Source organism: Dermacentor silvarum, chromosome 4, assembly GCF_013339745.2.
Source record: "Dermacentor silvarum isolate Dsil-2018 chromosome 4, BIME_Dsil_1.4, whole genome shotgun sequence".
In the NCBI taxonomy this organism is placed as follows: Eukaryota; Metazoa; Arthropoda; class Arachnida; order Ixodida; family Ixodidae; genus Dermacentor; species Dermacentor silvarum.
In genome coordinates this window covers 175,927,499-175,950,247 of record NC_051157.2, presented here as the reverse complement: position 1 = coordinate 175,950,247, position 22,749 = coordinate 175,927,499, and the positions used below count along the sequence as shown (strand labels likewise).

Sequence of the window (22,749 nt, the reverse complement as noted above, 5' to 3'; positions counted from 1 at the left end):
GGATATTCGAGCGGGGCCAGGGGCCGACTTGGTGTTGAGCTTGACGAGGGCCGCCTCGATTTCGGCAATGGAGAATTCCGCGTCCAGGGTGGCGTTGCTTTCTCCTGTGTAGTCCGGATGTATTAGCGGTGGCGTTTGAGATATGTAAAGGAGTTCCGCATCCCGTAAGAATTGTTGTTCCGTTCCCCCGTAAGCGTGCATGATTTTGCATATGCCTTGCATGTGTGTGGTCTTGGTGCTGGCGGGATCTATCAGGTACCGCAGCATCTGCCACGTGCCACGCGTGGTGAGTTGACTGTCCATCTCCGCGCATTTCTCTTCCCATTTTTGTCGTTGCAGGGTAAGTGCGTGCTTTTCTATTTCTTTGTTGAGCTGCGCTACTAAAGTAGTGTGAATGCCAAGGTATTTATAAGACGGGACGCTCTCCGGTCAAACTACGTTAATCTTGTAATCGAACGTTTTGGACGAGTTAGGTTGGCATGAGATGGACATAACTTAGACGGGCTGATAACCATATAACATCGCTCACACCAATTAAACAAGTTCTCAAGATCACACTGAAGGAGGCTACTATCGCTAGGGCCACTTATTGCACGAAAAAGAACAGTCACCAAAAAAAGGCCAAAACGAAGACCTAATTCCAATCGGAAGGTCATTAATATAAATTAAAAAGAGTAAAGGACGCAAAGCACAACTTTGGGGAACACTAGATGTAACGGCACATAGTTATGATAACGAGTCGTTAGCTGATACAAACTGAGAACGGTTAGTCAAGAAACATTTATTCCATTTCAGAACATTAGGGTCAATATTCGGGGAACTTATTTTAAGAAGCAGCAAAACCAGGCGGTGGACAATTCGGCTAGTTTCGGTATTGCCAATAAACGTCGCCATGACACTGGTAGCCGAAGGAAAATTCGATAACTTTTGCATATGTGGCTCTATCTTTTCAAGCTACGTAGAAATAAAGGGAAGTGATGCAATTATGTGCGGAAATAAAATGAGGTTTAGACTATTAACTTTTTTGGCATGTTATATCTTTATTTAGTCACTTCACTTGTTACGCCATTGGGCGGTGCTTTCGCTCTTATCGCTTTGGCGGCCATTCCGTTCGTTTGCTCCTGCCGCTCTCTGCCCCTCTGCACACGTGCACGCCTTTGCCTTCTACTGTGCACTGCAATATTTTGGTTCTGTCTTGGCTAGTACTTCAGCAATGTATGAAAAAGTCGCAGTTTCGCCCGAAAGGCGAAGCATCAATTGCGATAGCAAATTTACTAGTAGAGTAAGGATAGTAGTTTCAAGAGCTGCATAAACTTGGACACATTCGCTTACTAACTGAATAAACAAGCACGGTGTCGGCGCGCTCAAGAAAACGTGAATAAATCACACTCGATGACCGCAGACAAGCATTGTCAAAACGCTGGCGTGAGGAAGTGCTGTTCGAGCAGCTACCGAAGGTTCGTGGGGTGTATCGCTTCAACGGAAACTGAGCGGCGAAAGCACAGCGCATACAAAGGCCAGAACCCTGTGGAGATCGCTTTCAAGATGCGGCGCACGCGACAGCCCTCAGCCGCGCAAAGTAAAAGTGCGCAGAACCTGGCAGAGTAGAAGCCGCGCACCTTCCCTCCCGCGCTGCCTTCCCGCTTTCCTCCTTTCGCGTGGGAGATTGAGTCACCAGTTCCCCTTGCGCCTGGTCGCAAGATAAGCATTTAGTGTCGCAGCTAAATGTCGCCTCCCCTTTCTCCCTCCCATCCCCCAACGGCCTTTCGCACGACCGGAGAGGTCGTGTTTGGTCTCCGCCGTGCGTTCGCTCTCCGTGAAAGCGCGCGTCCATCGCGCACTTTCACTCGCACATAAGCATACGGCGTGCGGCGACAAGTTTATGCGCCGCTGGACTTTATGCCGAACCTCACGGCGACGGCGACAGCAGGAATGCACTTGGAGTGTCCATATAACTGCTATCGCAATAAAACACAACAAACGCCAGAAGACGTTCTGTGCGGCTATGTGGTGGGCCAGCACGCAAACGGACAGCAGCTTTTTTTGCGCTTCCAAGAGAATGAAAGGAAAGCACGCTTTTTATGCAGTTATGTAGCGACCAGCCGCTAACCTTATCGAAACGGCTATTAGACGAAAGAAAGGGTATTCCGTACGCGGTACATTTATCTGTGGTGTGTAAATAAATTGAAGCTATCTATCGACAGCAGCTCCTGAGTCGAATGAGCGCTAGCTGACCCGCTGACGGAAATGGCGTTTCGTTATATCTCGGCGACTGCTGTGCGCTTTATGGAATAAAATAAATGTAGGTCCAATGCATGTTGTGAAGGTGGATTTTAGCGAACCTGTTGAGATTCACCAAAGGAATTATAAAAAAGAATATGGGCTAAAATGCTGTGTATGAAATTTATTTTATTGCACAACGACATTCACCACTGCTTTGTGGTCACTGTGGTATACGCTTATGCTTTCTGTTTTGTTGCTTGAAACGTTCTTGACCAAGGTCCGCGCACCTCAAAAACAGACACGGCTTGTCCGGGGAATGCACGGGCGAGAACGTTGAGGGCACTGCTTTTCTTTGCGGCGTTCTGTACGGCGGAGATGCGCGACAAGTCGTCACGGAAGCACAGGCGATCACACACGACACAGGAGAATCCAAATTCCACGTCGAGGAAGTTGCGCTTGAATTTCGCCGTCGGTCTCTTGAACGTGGCGACCTTGTCGGCGCGGTACTTTAGTCGCTTCGCAGCATTCTCTGCTTCGCGACGCTCATCGTCGTCCTGGCGGGCTTGCCGCATAGGCTTGGCATGTCTAGCGGCATATGTCGGATCCTGCTTATGACGCGCTTCAGCGAGACTGTTTTGTTCTTTTCTTCGAGCATTATATTCCCGCTCTTCTTCTGCAGTCTTCACTTTGCGTGGTCCCCCCATGGCATCCTGGGATGAACTGAAGGCGTTGCTACACCGGTTTCCCTTTTATTATATGTAGCTCACGAACTGGGTGGTTGCCCAATGAACACTTTGCCAGACGTGCGGCGATTGCGCTGTGTTTTTTTTAAACAAGCGCTTGGCTGTGTGGCTAGACTGGTTTTTGCGTGGCGAAGATATGGCAACGAAGATGTGCTGTTTTGTGCCTTCAATTGCTGACAACAGGGACCTTCTCATATGTCATGTGATTTTTATGCTTGGTTTATACGCGTTCTTTTTTTTTTTTGACGGAAGTTTTTTGCTGGGCACACGAAAGATTCGTTCGTCGGTAGAGGTATATAGCTTCGCTCTAAAACTGATCATTTATCTTTGCTGAAGATGCTGCAATGTTTGCTGCACGGACGAGGAGTACAAGTTAGCGAACATTTTGCTGTCTGTTCTTGGTTAGACATTGCAAGTCGCCTAGAGCTTCGCAAGGTGCGGAACCCAATTCAAGGAGCACTTCGCTAGTCCAGAAAGCACTACAAGCGCTCATTTCTTCGCGTTGTCTGCTACGGCGCTGGGTGTATTATACGTTGTGCGGCGAAATGTTGTGTATCCCCGCTCCGCACACACGCACACACACAAAAGAATAAATAAAAAAAATAACGCCTGGGGTGATATGCAGGATGCGCCGAGTTTGGCGAAACTCGGGATCTTCACGAGCTCTGCGACGCCCCAAGATGAAAGAACTAATGGTACCAAGACAAAGTTTGTCTGTCAGCACGCCTTCGGTAAATTGGTTTATACAGATTCACTCTGGGTGGCGGTCATTCCTTGGGCGCTGCCAAGGGATGGGCGGTCGACAAACTTGGGCTCACGTGATCATACCGCCAGTGCATGGTCGTGCCTTGTTTCACTTGTTCTTCGTTGCATCGAGTGCATCACAGGCACAAGCAAGTTATAAAATAAATGCATTTAGTACAATTTTATTGGTAACATTACCGTGGTTTATAAGCATTTTAAGTTGCCAAGATATACACTAAATGTATATTAGAATAATTTGCAGTTTCATACGTTTCGCGTTCTACTATGAGGGGACGCTCCCCCTCCTCCTCTTTCCTCTGTATTGGATCGGCGCAGCTCGCTATACCTACTTGTGCTCGCATTTCCGAGCACAGATTGGTGTGGGCCTGGTTTTCACTCTGGGTTTTCAACTCTTGCTCGCGCTAAAGTAAGGCTGCGAGACGAAGTGTGCGTCGGCTAGCGCAGAAAGGGTTTGCCGCGGGATCACCGTGTAAGCACTAAGGAACGCCGGAAAGCACTCATATAAGTAAGGAGTCAGAAAACTACGCTTCACTTTCTTTTGTTTTGTGATGCACCTTCATACTGGCTAGCGCCGAGCGATGGCTTCTAACAACCGCCGGAAAGAGTATTCATAATGTGTAGCCCCCAGACGATCCGTGGCTCCTATCAAACGCAAGAGAGGGTATTTGCAGCGTATGTGGCCGTTAATTGACTGCCACCACATCCATCCCAGGTGGAACTTCAACAGCGCTGCTGTCACCCTGTAGCCACCCCTGACGAGGTGGCACTTCACTTTCTGACAATAACTATTTTTTGCGTGCGGTGAACGCCCGTGATGGGTTCCAGAAAGTTCACGCTATGCTTGGCTGTCTCCTACTGCAGATTGAGGCTCGCCCCATTAGAATCCACTAAATTCGGGATACAGTTGTATGCAGGCACATTCGTCACTGTGAATGATGGTCCCCCGTTGAACATTGGCTGCAATAATGGGGCCTAGCGCCGCAGCGTTTTGTCGGCCGACTTTGAAAAGTCACAGCACCCCTCTGGTTGCGCAGACCTTGCCGAAAACCCATCATCTTTAACGTTCTTTAACATCGCCGTAATTTTGGCGACTTGGCGGACCGTTGTCGCCCGTCATTAGGCGGCCTCGATTGTAATTTTGCTTGCCGCGAAGAAGGCACTGGTCAATTTGCACTATCTTCCGGGGGCCGCCGAGTGGAGGTCGCACCAGAAGCTCGTCCCTCATGACCTCTCGGGCGTAGTTTCTCCAGTCGGCGATGGCATGCTCTGATAGATGACACAAGTTGCCTGTCATCTCTTTCAACAGCCACACATCTACGCTTTTGCTCAGGGAGTACGTGAGCCAAATCAATTGCAGTCTCGACAGGTGGACGTTCGGACGGCCGAGGTGGTCCGTGTTGGCCAAGTAACTTCCTGTTATTCTCCTGTTAGCTTAACATTTCCTGTTAGCTTAACAGTTATTTCATGGTGACCCACCGCCTTGTTCGTTGCCATCTCATTGGCAGTCATTATTGCTTCAGTTGAAGCAATTCCTCTAAACGCGAGTGTGTTATCATAGATTGGTGGCAGAAAGGCCAATTAGCATTAATAGTCGACATTAGTAGTCGGACTGTGCTAATAAAGAAATCATTAAAATTATTCGCAAGGTTGGTTTCACTGCAGTTGAACATACATAGATCAGGTAGAATAACACGCTGTTCTGATAGATCAATAACGGAATTAATTATGCACCAGACTTCCCTCGACATCACCCTTGCTTGGATTATTAAGTTGCTGTAACATTCTTTCTTCACTTTGCGCATAAGCGAGAGCAAAAGCCAGTGCTCTGAGTTTATTATATTTTAAGATGGCATTCGTCCTCCATGGGCATAGGGGTTGATAGGTAAGCGTTTCTGCGCGAGGTTTCAAGCTTCTAGGAAATTTGACGCGCAAAATTGTTAGGTAGCAATCACCACACCTTGAACTTATGTTGACACTGTTTATGATCAAGCCACTCACCAATGCCACTCGTTCCGGAGCTTTTGACAAAGCTTTCTTGATGACTGTATAGGCTGAACAGAAAGTAATATCGACGCTCGGGAACGGCGACTACACAATTCCGTTTTCTAGGCGCGCCTTCATGTTTCGTCTAGGCTGCGCTGATTCTGCTACACTTCTCAGACTACAGCTCGCCACAGCCGCTTCCGACGGAGAAGCCTAGCACACTGGTGAGGAGGAATATAAACAGTCCTTATTTGGGTTCGCGACGCCCTACCGGCGGAACGAAGTTTCAAGCTGACATTTCTCGTCTCGTCTCTGCGGACCGCAGCGTTAACACGCGCCACAAAATGAACCCGTGATCGCGCTTTTGACATTTATTGCTTCCCCTAGTTCTGTCTTATCATGGTCGGATGCAATGGCACGTCGTTTGACTGACAAACGCGTAAATTTGTCTGCACTCAGTCGATTCAAGCAGAGGTGATTTGGGGGTCTAAAGGCAAAGGGGTGATTTGGGGGTGTAAATACAATAATTGCATTACCTGTTTCTCTTCAATGTATATCATTGTTTTTAAAAAGACATAAAACGCGGCAAACTGGAACTCATACACTATCAAAGTACAAAGCCGGAACTATTACCAAGTTGGCTCGTGTTACTGTTGGAACTTGCTTTCAGCACTTGCACACACACACACACACACACACGCAGAGACACAAATAACACGCTTCGAGCATTTTGAACCGTTTCATTAGGGATCATAAACTTCAATACGAATCGTCTTTTTGTTGCCTCCCGCCTAAGTAATCACCATGGCGGTGAACAGAAACGTATATAAACATTTGCGCGGAATGATTGCGTCCCTTTGTTACAAATATACATCCGGCCACAATAGTTTACGGACCACGGGATATCAGCAAACGTTCTATTCCCGAGCAGCATGTAGCAGTGGCCAGGAAAACTGCATACGACAACGTTGTTAGCATATTTTTGTCAAGGCCCGAAAGGCTGCGTTCTGAGGCTGCAGATGTATTCAGCTTTTTCTGAGATTTCATGGTCGGTAATATTTTGTGGCTGGGTGGACCTTTATAGGCTTTTATGTCTGTCTTTAACTTAGCAGATGCGCAAGATGTCTATGTTCCTTTTTAATGCAAACAATATTGTTACGAGACTGCGCGAAATGGGACAAAGATGACGTTGACCATTTGGGTGAAGACGACGACGATTGAAGAGATTGTCTTTCAGCCATCTTGGCAGTGCTACAGCCCGCTGTAGATATTTTGTAAATATATTTTCAGTTATACCGTTTCCCGTGACATTTTGGTGGAAGTGCTGGGGTACTACTCAAGACGGAACTCCGTAGCGGACGTGTCCTGGCAAGTTCCACCATGTCAACAGGCGGGGATATTGCGTCAAGCGCACCACCGGCACCACAGCCAGTGATCTTGATCCAACCCCGTGACCCAGGGTCTTTTTGCGGCACCGACAACGTCGACGTTGATGACTGGATAAGGAATTATGAGCACGTCGCAACCAACAATCGGTGGGACCCGACAGTGACGCTCGCTAATGTGGGTTTCTACCTGAGTGGGACAGCACGCCTGTGATTTGACACTCACGAAACGGAGCTGACCAGCTGGGATCTATGTAAGCAGAAGCTTCGTGACCTATTTGGCAAACCAATTGGCCGCCATAGCGCCGCTTCGAAAGATCTCTCCTGTCGCGCCCAATCTCCCACGGAGTCGTACGTGTCGTACATCCTTGACGTTATCGCCCTTTGCCGCCGAGTTGATGCCACCATGACCGAGGCGGACAAAGTAAGTCACGTCCTAAAAAGCATTGCTGATGATGCTTTCAACTTGCTGGTCTTTAAGGACTGCTCGACCATTGAAGACATTATCAAGGAATGCCGGCGTTTTGAAGCACTCAAGAGTCGCCGCATCGCCCAACAATTCATGCGGCTTCCAAACACGGCCGCTACATTGTCCTGCCCAGACGTTCAGCCGCCCAATCAGCAACCTACCACCGATAGCCTTGTCCGCATCGTTCGTCGTGAAATTGAGGCGGCGTCGCCACCTTCCTATTTCGCACGCCCTTCCGACGACTCCCGACCGACAGTCTCTTTAATCCAAGCCGTCGTGAGGGAAGAGCTGGCTAACGCAGGACTCCAGCCTGTTGCATCCCTGCCTCACCCTCGGGTCAATGCTGTTCTTCCGTCTTACAGAAATACAGCGACGTTGCGCCGCTATCGTGATATGGCCCAGTGGAGAAACCAGGACGATAAACCCATATGTTTTCATTGCTACGGCGTTGGACATATTTCCCGTCACTGCCGGTATCGCCAACCTTCCTCCCCTCGCTCATTTTTTGACATTCGCCGCGACGACAATCGACCTCTGCAGTTTCCCGCTCGTAACAGCTCACCGCTCCGAGACGCTCCTGTACCACCCCGCAGCTCCAGCCGCTCACCTTCTCCGCACGACCGTCGTTCCCGGTCCCCTCTGCCCCGCCGCTATTCATCGCCGCACCCCTCTGGCCGCTCTTCCCAGGAAAACTGAGCAATGCAGGTCCCGGAGGTGACGCTGCATTGGACCCACGACCTGAAAAGCCTCTTTTGACCTTGCCCACGCACGACAACCAACTTGCCGTAGAAGTGGATGGCCTACCGTTACCGCCCTTATTGACACCGGTGCACATATTTGTGTCATGAGCTCTGATCTCCGTGAACGCTTACACAAAGTGCTCACACCTGCAGAGCCCCGCGTTGTGCGTGTCGCTGACGGTGGTACTCCAGCCGTGCTTGGAATGTGCACCGCACGCGTGAGCGTCGCTGGCCGCCACACGTCCATGTTGTTTCATGTTCTTCGCCACTGCCCTCAGGACGTAATCCTTGGACTTGATTTCTTGACTGACCACTCCGCTGTAATTGACTGCTCGGTCGGTGTCGTTGAACTTGACTTTCCCGCTTCACTAGGCGCTCCTGACGTAGTCCAGAGCCAGCTCTCTTGTGCCGAGTTTGTTCGTTTGCCACCCCAAGCACTCACTGTATTGTCGCTGTACCTTGCCCCACTGTACCGGATGGTGACTATGTGGTTACTCCGTCTACCAGAGTCCTTTTGTCGCACAACATTTCCTTTCCCCAAACTGTTGTGACTGTTGCGACAAACCAGACTTGCCTGCCCCTCTTGAACTTTGGACTCTGTCCTCAAGTTCCCAAGGCATAGTTTTGCCCACCCTGTCACCATCAGATGAGTGCCAGATTTCATCGCTGTCACCTGATCCTACGTCAGCAATTTTGTCCGCCGACGCGCCCACTTATCCGTCGGTACAGAGCGCTATAACAAAGATGATTGCTGCGGACCTTCTGCCCTCCCAAGTCGACGACCTCCGTCATTTGCTCGTCACATACTCCGACATCTTCGACTTTGACGGCCGTTCCTTAGGTGAAACCTCTCTCGTCAAACATCGCATACATACTGGCGATGCGCCTCCGATTCACCGGCGACCTTATCGCGTGTCACCATCCGAGCGCCAAGTTATTCAACAAGAGGTTGAAAAGATGCTGTCAAGTGGCATTATTGAGCCGTCCGCGAGTCCATGGGCTTCCCCTGTTGTCTTAGTTAAAAAGAAAGACAACAGTTGGCGATTTTGCGTTTATTATCGGCATCTCAATAAGATCACCAAGAAGGATGTATATCCTCTTCCACGAATTGATGACGCTCTGGATTGCCTTCACGGCGCGACCTATTTTTCATCCATCGACCTGCGCTCTGGTTACTGGCAGATTGCCGTGGACGACAGGGACCGTGAAAAGACAGCATTTGTTACAGCTGACGGCTTCTATCAGTTCAAAGTTATGCCATTTGGCTTGTGCAATGCCCCGGCCACATTCGAGCGAATGATGGACACGCTGTTGCACAGCTTTAAATGGTCTATCTGCCTGTGCTACCTGGACGACGTGATCGTGTTCTCCCCCGACATTTGCCACACACCTCATACGTCTTTAATCCATCCTGTCGGTGTTTCGTGCAGCTGGGCTACAACTTAATTCTTCGAAATGCCACTTCGGTCGCCGCCAAATTACCATCCTCGGGCATCTCGTCGATTCAGCTGGCGTCCGTCCCGACCCCGCCACGGTTCGTGCTGTCATCGAGTTCCCTGTACCAACTTGTGCTAAGGATGTTCGGAGCTTTGTGGGCTTGTGCTCGTATTTCCGACGCTTTGTCAGAAATTTTGCAGACATAGCCCGTCCACTAACAGATCTTCTCCGGAAAGACGCTCCGTTTTCGTGGGGTTTCGCTCAAGCCACAGCCTTTTCACAACTTATCACGCTACTCACTACCCCGCCGATTCTCGCCCACTTTGATCCCAATGCTCCAACTGAAGTACGCACAGACGCGAGTGGCTATGACATTGGTGCTGTTTTGGCCCAATGCCAACATGGTTGTGATCGAGATATTGCGTACGCCAGCCGGCTTCCTTCCCCTGCCGAGCGCAATTATTCCATTACCGAGCGCGAGTGCCTCGCTCTTGTTTGGGCAGTTAGCAAATTTCGCCCCTACTTATACGGGCGGCCTTTTACTGTTACCACTGATCATCACGCTCTGTGCTGACTTTCGAGCCTCAAGGACCCAACTGGGCGTCTAGGTCGCTGGGCTGTACGTCTCCAGGAATTCACGTACACTGTGGTGTACAAGTCTGGCCGACTACACCAGGATGCCGACTGCTTGTCTTGGCACCCCGTTGATGCCCCCGAACCTACCACGCAGGATACACCACCTGGCCTTTTCTCACTTTCCGCTTTCAGCCACATTCGTGACGAGCAACGGCGGGACACGTCTCTAAATGATCTCATCAACAGCCTGCAGTCTGGCTCGTCGGACCGGTCACTTCGCCTGTTTGTCATTGTAAATGGCACATTATATCGCCGTAACGTGCACCCCGAGGGACAGGAACTACTACTCGTCGTTCCCGCACACCTTCGGGCGACAGTACTCGAGCAACTGCATGATGTCCCAACAGCCGGCCACCTTGGTGTTTCCAGGACAGTTGTAGTTGTAGAAACTTGGACATGCAGCAGCACCAGCAACGCGCAGAACTGCTGTCGACGCCGTCGGGGTTTTTGCCGGCGTTCGCGCGCGTTCGTGACTGTTGCCGGTGCCGCTGGGGGCGGCTCTGAGGTTTTCGACGAGATCAGAGTGGGATACTCGTCGAGCTGCGTCGGAGATTTTACCCACCTTCTCGCCTCGCAACGTTTTTTTATAAATACGCATTTGGTGCCGCAGGTAAAGGCGCCTCCCATCCCCCCTCGGCCTTTCGCGCGACGGAGAAAGTCACGTTTGCTCTCTTTATATGGTGATTGTAAAGGAGGAAAGATACGCTTAATTCTGCAGCCCTTCAGGGAGCACGGCGCAGAACGCGCGTTTGCTCTCCGACGTGCGTTCGCTCCCCGTGAAAGCGCGCGTGCCTCGCGCCCTTTCGCTCGCACATACAGCGTCCGAAGCGCGGCGACGATTTAATCGCCGTTGACGTCATACAGAACCTCACGGCGACGGCGACAGCGACGACGACGCCGACTACAGAAATCCGCTTTGGAGTGTCCATATAATTGCTATCGCAATAAAAAATAATCTGAGTAACTCCAAGCCACGGCAGATGACATTACCTAGATCGGTCCAGCTACGTGTCATTTACGTATTTTTAAAGTTTAGGTAAAGTTACGTGAAACACCCTGTATAGCTTATCGTCTGCATCCTCCTAGGGTGGTAGGCAGTAGTTCTGCAGTGAAGAATACGGCACGAGCGGAGGAGCTCTTGTATGACGTTGGACAAAAATACTTGGCTTCTGTCGCTCAGCAGTTCCCGTGGTGCACCATGACGGAGAATGAAATGGCGCAATATAAAGGAAGCCACGCCACGAACGCCAGCCGCAGGGAGTGGAGCTGTTTATACGTATCGTGTGAGATGGTCGACCGCGACAATTATCCAGCGACTGCCAGCAACAGAGCACGGAAGCACTCCATAAATGTCGATTCGAATGGGTTCAAAAGGGCGTGCCGGACGTGGTAAAGGCTGCAGCTGACCGGGTGTATGGTGAAACGTCTTTCGTTGTTGACAAGCGGAACAGGACCGAATAAATTTGCGGACAAATGTGTACATCCCACGCCAGTAGTAGCGTTGGCGGAGCCCTTGAAGCACTTTCAGCCCGCCAGCGTGGGCACGTTGCGAATCAGCATAGAAGTGTGCACACACACCGGTTCGCAAGAGCTTGGGTATGAGTAGCAGCCATTTACGTCCGTGCTCATGGTAGTTGTGGTGGTAGAAAAGTGCATCGCGTATTGCGAAATACATGGCTTGGCGATGAAAGCCACGGGGTTGACTAGGGGATGCAGAGGCGGAGATAACTTTCAAAAGGGATACGATCCACGAGGCTTTGCGCTGATCCGAAGGCAGGTCTGTAATGGTGAGAGCATCCTGGGAAATGTCGACTGGTGAAGGTGGGCCTTCGTCGGATTTCACGGGCGATCGAGAGAGCGCATCCGTGTCAGAATACTTGCGCCCGGATCCGTAAATGACGTGAATGTGGAATTCTTGTATACGAAGAGCCCAACGATTGAGGCACTCTTTTTCCCTGACCAAATAATTCGCTTCTGCGTTGGGGAGGGCGCGGCTTGCACATGCCAAAACATACTCAGGGAAGCCGGGCTTGCGTTGCGTGAGAACTGCACCAAGACCCATACCACTGGCGTCTGTATGTATTTCGGTTGGAGCAGCAGGTTCATAATGGCGTAGCACGGGTGGCGAAGTACCTAGGCGGCGCAGAGTCACAAGTGCGTCGTTGCAGGCCGTCGCGCAGTAAGAAAGGTCGCTGGGGCCGGCAAAGAACTTGGTAAGCAGTTCTATGATTGTGGCGAAATATCGGACGAAGCGACGAAAATAGGAGGCCTAGCCGACAACGTTTCGGAGCTCTTTGATGGTAGATGGTATCGCAAACTCGGCAACAGTACGTAGTTTGTCCGGGTTAGGGAGAATTCCATCTTCGGAGATGACGTGAACGAGGATGGTGAGACGGCGAGCCCCGAAGTGACATTTCTTCAGGTTGAGTTGAAGGCGTGCGTTGGTAAAGCAGCGGATAATTATGCGTAAATGAGAAAGATGTGAGGCGAGATCGGGGGAGAACAGAAAGACGTCATCGAGATAGCAAAGACAAATCTTACATTTCAGACTGAGTTAGATGCCGTCCATCATCCGCTCGAATGTAAAGCCCGAAAGGCGTCACTGTAAATTCATACAGGCTATCGGGTGTAACGAACGCCGTGTTTGGAAGATCACACACCGACATAGACGAGGCAACTTAAAGTTTGCCCGCGCGGCTCCAGCGCCGCCCACTCCCCTTGCGGAAGGATGAAAGTGTCGAAGGTCGCCGTCGGGTCAGCGCGCGCCCGTGTTCTCTAAAGCGCGAGCGAACGCTTTCGTTGTTTTCGTGACGGCGAGCGCGACCTCATCAACCAGGAAAGGTGGCACGCAATACTGCTGTGTTGTTGATTGCCACAAGAGCCTCGAAAAGTCGAAAGCCGCCCGTGAAGTTCTACAGAATTCCGGGGAGGTGGCACGAGGAGGACAGACGACAAGTGTGGATAACTGCAGTGCGCCGAGTAAAGTAAGTGACGTACTTTCGCATTCGCGTGCGATATCACGGCCGCTTGACAAAAACGCGATAGTAATGTGCCTGTATTTAGCGCATGGCCGTTTCTTTAGACGTCTCGCGTAGTTGAATCGTACAGTGACATCCACCGTGTTAGCTTAGCGGTAAATGCATACGTGTAGCGCCGCTAAGCTCGACGATGCGAGCTCGATTCCCGGCCACGGTGGCCGCATTTCAATGGGGGCGAAATGCAAGAATACAGTTCTTACCATGTTCTTTGATTTTTGTGCACGTTAAAGAAACCCCAGTGGTCAAATTTATTCCTGATACCCTCCATTACAGCGTGCCTCATAATGATATTGTGCTTTTGGCAACTAAAACCTACGAATTTAATTGATTGTACAATTCGTTCACTCGCGATCGGCAAAGACTGGCTCAAGATAATTATATCCTTTTTCCAAACGCTGCAACTATAATTCCTAGTTGTACGGCACCAAAAGGGGCCGCACGTTACTTGTCTTTTGTGTGGTGGCAATCCGTATTTAATGCAAGCTGCGGTCTTCGCATGCAAAGAAGAAGCTGCGGCTGTCAGTTTCCCGCCTCAAGAGCACTTGATTGGCGACGCACAAGCGAAGGAGAACGGCGGCACGGTGAGGGTGACCGAGAAGAAGCGAAAGCTTGGGCATCGGAAGTTGGCTTCTTCTTTCTGGTGTTTTACGTGACAAAACCAGTTCTGATTATGAGGCACGCAATAATGAAGGGCTCCGGAATAATTTGGACCACCTGGGGTTCTTTAAAGGGACCCTGAAACGTTTTTGACGATTTTGTACAAACGTACTGAGTCGTTAGTGTAGGTCCTCCTGATCATTAATTAACGCATCTAAGCGCGCCACGCAGAGCGTGTAATTTATTATAACGTTTTAAAAAGGTACATAGCTACAGATCGCAGCACGCCACTCGGCTGAGTTTTGTGGCCAAATGACGCGATTTACCCATAACACGTCACTGGGCCAGCTGGGGCATCTGGGCCAGCTGGGCAGTGGGCCAGCTGGGTCACTGGGCCCAGCTGGGCCAGCTGGGCCAACGTCATTGGGCCAGCTGGGCAGCTGGGCACTGGGCATCCATCCATCCGATTGGCTGCCCAGGGCGCGTCATCGATAATTTTTCCAACAGTATGGCGAACAAATGTTGTTCGTAATAGTTTACATGTTAGTTAATTTGTTTCTATAGAAATAGAATGCACAAGGACATGTATCACTACACTAAAAGCACTTCCGGCCCACAGCAAGTGTCGTCTGCTTGTGCTAAAACGTGCTCCGTGTTGACGAGCGCTGCGCGGTCAGTGTTGGTCTTGTTCTTTCTTTTCGCGAACACCGCGGTTCGCCCTTGTTGCGTTGTGGACTGCAAACGTGGTGATCGGCGACATGTAAAGCTGCAACATCGTGCGCCGCTGCGACATCGTGCCCCGCTGCAAGGCAGCAGACAAGCGGAGTGGCTGCAGCGCATCGGACTTTCGGTATGCAAACCAATCCAAACGGCGCCAGCATCTACGTGTTTGCCTCCGTCGCTTCACGTTGAATATTTGCCACAATAGAGTTTAGCGTGTCCGGTATTCAGGTGAACGCAAGCGCAAGTGTACTGGCCGCTTTACCACGTTTTACGTGATGAACGGAGGTGCAAACGTGAACTGCTTGCACGGTGCAGCCACCTGGCGGCACAAAGCTCAACCAAACACACAGATAATATAGCAGTAACCAAGTTTTTTTTTTTTTTTCTACTTTGCTGCTGGCTCAAACTTTTGGCAGGAGCATAATCTTGAACACGTTGTCACGTTTAAAATGTTTTACACTTGGTTACAGGAATATTAGCTCTGTTTTTGGCTGGTTAAGCTCAGCACCACCAGATGGCTGGACGGCGCATGCTGATCAGGCCGGTCACGTATGTCTACGAAGCTCCTTCATCACAGCGGTATGGAGGGGCTTTAGTTTACGCCTCTGGCTATCCCTCATAACACCCAGCTCGCCTGTGGTTACCGGAATACTGGACACACTCGGCGCTGCGACAGAACGCTCGCAACGCACGCTGCTTTATCGCTCTCGCTGGGGATCGACGGCCGGGCGGCTGGTGGAGAGGTTGGCGAGCCTTCGCGCGCTGGCTCCAAGACAAGCGGAAATAGACGACAACGTACGTCACAACATGACGTAGAGCCAGCGCAGGTGGAGCTTAACCCCGATATACAGTGAACTAGAGTATATTATTTTCTAGTGCACTGTACCCCGATCACTCGGCGAGCGAGTTGATGTGAAAATGCATGGCTAGGAAAGAGGGTAGCTTGTAATCGTCCGTAGCTCCCTTAATATGAGACGCTTGACTTAAATTGTGCCGCGAATGTTTTACTATAGCTGCACCCTACGCGTCTACAAAATTTGTCCGAACCGTTTCAGGGACCCTTTAACGTGCACTACAACGCAAGCACACGGGCGTTTTTGCATTTGATCGCGGGCTTATGCTTCGGGTTCTTGTTCTGGCTGCATGCGATAAGGTGGTCGGAAGGAGTAACCTGAATATCTCGGGGCACTCGCGGTCACCCTGAAACGACGGCAACAGAGGTGGGCAACATGACCCACAAATTCGGAAGCGTAGCCGATCGGTCGGTTGTCGGCAGTGCACCAAGGATTTGCGTACTGTGGCTGTGTCCGAAAAGCTGCGTCACTGGCGGTTGAATTGTTGGTTGAGGGGTCAATACCGACAGAGGACGGTGGCTTCGTGACGGCATTTGCATACGTCAGTCGCGCGGCGACAGAAGCCGGCGCAGACGCAGACGGCTCCACAAATGATAGCGGCGCGGTGACAGCAGTCGGCTGACAGGCAGACTGCCTCGGTGACCTGCTCCTGTATCGCTTGTCGGATGGTCGGAGTCACATATTGCGTAGGCGCTTACCTGGCTGGGAAGAACGAAAGTTTTCGAGCAACTTCCTCACGCACAAGCTCCTTGATCTGAGCCACGAGCGCCGCGTGGTCGCCGCCGAAGCTGAACGCGGCGAGGGAATCGTCTGTTGACGTCTGCCGGCGAGCTAAGACACGTTGCTTACGTAGTTCGTCGAAGCTTTGTTAGGAGGCACGCCGTGGTGAAGGGCTCCGGAATAATTTTGACCACCTGGGGTTAACACCCACTAAAGAAAGCAGGATCGCGCTAGCGCAGCACGCTTGACACTATGACCGACGGAAATTGGGCCGCGCCTTGCTGGATGGCGCCATCAGGCATTTTCGGAACGGCGGTGGGCAACGTCCGGCTCCGCAGCTCCAGGTCTGAAGTCGTGGATGTGCGTGAATAAAGCCCGCGAATACAGGCAAAGTGCCTCGAGCGACCAGTCACGCGGCAATTCTCCGTGTATTCGCGGGCTCCTTTCACGCTCGGAAAAACACATTTATGTGACACGTATTGAGCAACAGAAAGCTGTATCGGAAGTTTTTCATGTTGCTCTACAATTTTCTCATTGACACTTTGATAATTAGGGCAGTACTTCTCGAGTTAGATAATTAATTACAATGAGCTAATTAAATCTCAGCAACGGAGAAATTATTGGCGGCTACTCCACTGCACTGAAAACAATACGCACTAGGTTTGCTTGGCGTAACGCCGTTCCTCTTTTTTTAAATCGTGCTGCGTGATAGCTAGGACACCCTGTATATATATATATATATATAGAAGGAGCCAAAGAAATTGTCTATTTCTTTAATCTATGATGTTCTGTTGAATACATTGTTCAGTAATTTCACTTTTTTTCTTTTTTGTCTTATTAGATCTGTGATTCATAAACAGATTTCGCAGCAGACAATGCATTCTTACGTGGGCTATTTTAAGAACATTGCTCATCTTTAACTTCACCTACCTTCTGGGAAACCGGAACTGCAGGTAGTGGTTTAAGGTGTAATAATAAAATTCTCGAGGTGTGTTGTATTTAATTTGTTTGCGCGCTAATGTTAAAGAAAGGCTTAAAACATTTGCAGCATTTTGCCAGCATTTTTGAATTTGTAACAAACATAAGCACTCGCATGATTGGCAGACGATATTTAAAACAAGTTAACACCCTCAGGGCTTTTTGAGCAATAAAACAGCAGCAAGGTGTCTTTTTTTCGCTGTGTTTAATCACTGTAACTGTCTCATTTACAACAGTACGTAAAATATGGTGAAGTTTGAAGTGCGAAGACCAGAGAAACAAAACTTGCCATGAATGAATATAGGAAAGCCACCACAGTTTGCAGAGTAACCCGTTACATGAGCCTTCCAGTAAGTGCAATTGAACTTGTTTTATTAATGGCGAAGGCAGTTGCGGTATTCTGGAATCAAAGTCTACACAGTATAATTACGAACATAAATCTTGGCTATCCGTCAAACGATATCTTGTCATGAAGTAATGCTTCAGTGGTACGAATATGCAAAGGGCGACAAATGACACTTATGCTGCCTATTTGAGCCTACTTACTCCTAAGTGGGCTTATCTGGCGCTTTGTCGTTTTAGCATGTGTCATGACAGGCAGACTTGAAAGGTTGAAACCAGCTAGCACAGAGCCTCATGTTTACACTATTAGAACTTTTAACAATTCACCAGCCACTCAGCGTGAAGTCATCATCCCGTTACAGCACTGATGCTGCAAAACAACGTAAAAAAATATGAGGTAGGTTGAATCGGGGACGCAGCCGCAGTAGGACATATTGCGAAACGGGTACGTGAAATGCCTTGTGCGTGCTGCTGATGGTGTATGGCCACTATAGGGTACAGAAATAGACATCATCAAATACACTAGTGACATTTATTCACGCACTACAATGCTTCACTTCATGCTTAACTTATGACAAAGCTATTGGGGGTCCTACGGTCAAATCGTCTAATAGTGCTCGCTCCCTATCGGTAGTGAGTCTGCTACAGTAAATGTGCGGGCGCCCAATTCCATCCCTCTGTTCTGCTGCGCGAGTCTCTTCGCGCCATTTCTGAACCGCACGTGTCAAACTCAGGGTGCCACACGCTAGCGATGATCAAATTTCTGCAACATATTTCACATGTGTAAGCCCTCTAACTCCTGATGTGCACAGGATTGCGTTTCATTAGATTATGCCTAATATGGCCCGAGTGAGCTCCCTCAAACTCCACCACACGCACTAAGATGGACGAAGATATACTGCCTCTCCGAACAGCGAGCGAGAGGCCCAATTCAGATTCGATTAGATCATGTATGGTGCGACACAAGCATATTAGAGCAATGGTGTTTTTTTTAACAAAACGATACGCTTGGAAGTACTGTTGCAAACACATAGGTCATATTAATCTTACATGTTTCCTTACACACATATAACGTTACATGAATTTTTAGAAAGTGACTCCCCTATGCTGAGCAAAATGAAAGACGTTTCACGTCAAAAGTCTGCAGATCAAATGCACTTGTTAGAATATACGCAAAGTGAAGCTTTAGTGATTCGGGTAATTAAATACTTTTCAACTAACGGTGATCCGAACAGTTGTGCTTGCTTCATTCTATGGCAACGTGTAATCTCAGACGATGTTGATGTTCCATCTACCACAAAGTTCACAGCATTAAAGTCTTACAAGTTTGAAGTTTGCGAATTACACCATTCACAAGCGAGGCGAAAATATTAACGCGAAATTAGGCGGATGCGCAGCGTGTTATGCCTATGCAGTCACGTCTACAAAGACCCGTCTACAAAGGAGATGTGGAATGCTTTTCGAGGGAAGAGTGATGATAACAGGGTTACGCGCCAATAGTAAATGTGACACATATCGGGTTGCATTAAAGTATTGTGTACCTCTTGTGTCACTGTTGCACATAATATTTCTGGAGGATTGGTCATAGACGAACGCAGACCCACTAGTACATACCGAATGCCGAAATGAATACAAGTGAAATATATATAAAACTTGTGAATACATTGCGCTACTTCATAACACGTCTGTCTGCTTTCGAATGCTAGACGGAAGTAGGTGCGCTTACTATTACTTCTTTGTCAGCCTCTACCACGTAAGCCCGTTCGCTGTAACTTGCATTAGGCACAAATATAACTTCCGCGTATATATCTACAAATACATGCGCTAATATACGGACCTACTCAGCAGCAGACAGCATCCCACAGGAACCCCCAACCACACTACCTACCTACACTGACAAAAAAAAACGCCCTACGTGGGCATCCATGTTTGCTCTTCCACTCTTGCTGCACGTTTAATGGTCGCGTTTCATCCCATTTCTCCTCCTGACCAGAAGCTTTTTATCCTTAAGCCTGTGTATAAAAATAAACGCACGACGGCATGGCCAGGGTGAACCTGCAAGTGATGGCCTGAAGTTCCTGCACTTTGAAGGACGCCATACTTCCCCCATCCTATGGGTGGTTGGCAGCATTGAGATTATACGCAACTCATCTAAGCATGGTAAAGATTGTAATACCGAATATTTTATTTGCAAAATAATCACGCAGGATTCAGACTCGTATGAGAGTGCGAGCCAGTGCTGGTCTGTTCACTTTCGCCGTCTCAGTCTTCGGTAGAGAGTCCACGAAGTAAACGCCACCATATAGGTGTTTGTGCACGGCGAGGTTGGCTGCGAGATCGAAAAAAAAGTGGTCATTGACAAAGCAGCATTGAAATTGTACTAAAGTTTATAAAAGCATAAGGCCTTCAAAGAAGCTTTGGTATACCTAAATGCACCCTTTTTGCCGAATCTAAGTGCGGCAGTTATCTCAGTAATTGATTTCCTTGAGAAAACATTTAATGTGGTCCGTAATAGGACGAATAGTCGTATTAAAGTACAGCAGCACCAACGGAAGAGCCAGCATGGTAATCTATAATTTCTCGCCATGAAGTGTTGGCTGGCGGAGCGTAGCAGCTACAGCCGTTTATAGAAAATTTTTGCTGTTTTCTGACGGTGTCAGTGACCTTGCACCGAGTCGGGGAACGCGCACACACCACCTACGCCACCAAGAGCTCAATAATTTCTGAAAGCAAGAGAAATGGCTTGTGAACATGCGTTTACCAATGCAAGTGACGGGATGATTAGATTTTGCTGCAACTGTTTTATGATGCAATTCGTGCACCCTTATTAGTGGCTCGCACGCCACAAAAACTGTGATAGAGCTGCTCTCTGGTCAAGTGGCGTCGTCATCTTCCTCATATTTTAGTTCCATATGGACGCGTTTCATCGCCATGTTCGGGCTCTAGCCATGCACCCTAGCGAATAAATCAGTGGCTTCGAGTTGCTGGCCTGATCGGTCGGCCATGCTCTGCCTCGACAACGCCAAACCCTTCAGCTATGTGTCACCAGTTTGGGCCCATGCAATGGTGGCGCCAAAAGAAACAACAGTAAACAAACTGTAATTGCTAATGCGGCTCCTATAAGCTCTTTTGTGGATTGTAAAGCTCGTGCTCCCAGGAGTATGCCCTGGGTATAACCACTATCAGCGGCTTTAACCATCATAACCATCAGCGTTATCATTATTATCAGCGTACTACGTATACCATAGGGTAAAGCCTTTACTAATTATCTCCAATTACCATTTGTCTTGCGCCTTACCCCATCTTAAGCCTTCAAATTTCCTAATTTAATCACAACTTTTAGTTCGCAGCCGTCCTTGACTGCGCTTTCATGATCATGAGAAGGAATTTACAGAAGCATATAAATGGGTTGCGGCGCATACGGCAGACATTATCAAGTCACGATCTGCTGTTTACCGCTATCATAGAAAATGATAGTTTATATTCATTGCATGTTGCCGGTACGAATCTGCGGCTTAAAACGGAACCTTGAGAGCAAGGTCAAAACCACACAGTGAGCAATGGAAAAAGAAATGATAGACATCATATAAACACGGCGGTGTGAATTAGAGGGCTACCGGGATTATAGCCGATATTTCTAGTTCACATTACGAAGAAGAAATACATTTGGGTAGGCCATGTAATGGGTAGCGCACATTTTTGGGTTATTATGGTTGCAGATTATATACCTTGGTATATACCACTTGGTATAGCTGTTTCGCACGTTGAGTGGTGGTACAGATGGCTAGTTCAGGAACTCACTTTCGTTGGAATAAATCTGAATACAGGATACTTGGTTGAATCGACTTCTCTGAAAGGAATAGCTCAAAAGACGGGATGAGGGAGTGGTAGATAAACATACAGCGCTCTAGAGTTTGTGTTTTCCAATCACTTGTCCCATGCTTCGCGCCCTTCTTTTCAAAGATGCTCCTTTAGTTCTTTCGGCATTTAAATGGAGTATTATAGCTACGTTCTGCGAAGCTCTCGGCACATTTCGGTGTTGGAAGAAATATCATAGTGACGACAAAGAAGTGCAAAGTAAAGCTATGTGAGCACTGTGTTTATTTATTTGTCCCTTAAAAGCGTTAGTAGTAAAGAATAAAAAAATCACCGCCCCTTCCATTCCGTGAAGGTGGTCGAACAGCAAAGCTGTGTTGTTACATCGAGTGTTAAACCATGCAAGTCAAACTTCGCAAGCTGTCTATATTGTAGATCTTTTTTGTCACCCTTCTGTCACCTCGTTTTCGCGTTCGCCTGCTTCGCGTGGTGACTGTGCTTTATCAGCACTTTTTTGCGGTTATCGCAGTGTGTGTGTGTGTGCACGTTTCGCGTGAGGTGTCGCTCTGTGTTTTACCGTGTTTTTTTAAAGCGAAGCTTTGTACCTCTACCAGCCAAGGGTTCTGTCGTGTCCGTCGTTGTAATCAAAAAAGATCCCGACGAACCGCTAACAATTGCAGGTATAGCAGTATAGCTTACTTGAATTCAGGCAGTCAGCGTACAACTAAGCACTCGTTTTCGCAAGAAAAACCACAAAAACAAGCTTCAAAGTGATGAGCCAACATGATGGATGATAAGGGCTGCGGGCAAAGAACGGAAACAGGCTCGGCGCGGTCCGTAAGATTAGATTGCAGCTGTTGCAAAGCTTATGCAGCTGCTTGAAAGAGGGTTGACGTCATTCGAAACCCTTCCAGCCTAGTAACTGCTTCGGTTCATTTTCTAGACTACCCCACTATGGGGTAGTCTAGTAGTGTATATCACACCGATCATAAAGCAGTAGTGAACATTGTTGTGAAGTAAATAATAACAAAAGCCGTGGTTAAAGTTACGTTGCAGTGTGTGAAATATCAAGTGCGCCGCAGTCACCGTGAGGGTGGCGTAAAAAGCTTCGCTTTCCAACCACCTTCACAGGGTGGATTGGCGGGCAATTTTTTTCATGTGCAAGTTGCGCCACGCTTTTATAGCGCGCCAGTAATGACAGCAAGGTTTGGCGCGTGATACCACCGTGGGATTTTGCCGACCGCTGCCGCAAGAAGTGCCGGCAGCCACGCGCTCCTAGTATCGCGTTTCAATCGCTGGG

At 48.9% G+C, this 22,749-nt stretch overlaps 2 protein-coding genes across 3 annotated transcripts in view; both read right to left on the bottom strand.

Annotated features, from left to right (window-relative positions):
* Positions 1-22,749, bottom strand: part of LOC119450780 (uncharacterized) — a 177,998-nt gene that overhangs the window by 65,354 nt on the left and 89,895 nt on the right. The window lies entirely within an intron of this gene.
* The window catches only part of LOC119450779 (uncharacterized), a 93,811-nt gene continuing 90,862 nt past the window's right edge, over positions 19,801-22,749 (bottom strand). For both annotated transcript variants that reach the window (XM_037714281.2, XM_037714280.2), the window contains one exon: positions 19,801-19,962. In XM_037714281.2, the coding sequence (XP_037570209.1) occupies positions 19,844-19,962 (119 nt within the window). In that variant the 3' untranslated portion in view covers positions 19,801-19,843. The remainder of the gene's footprint in view (positions 19,963-22,749) is intronic.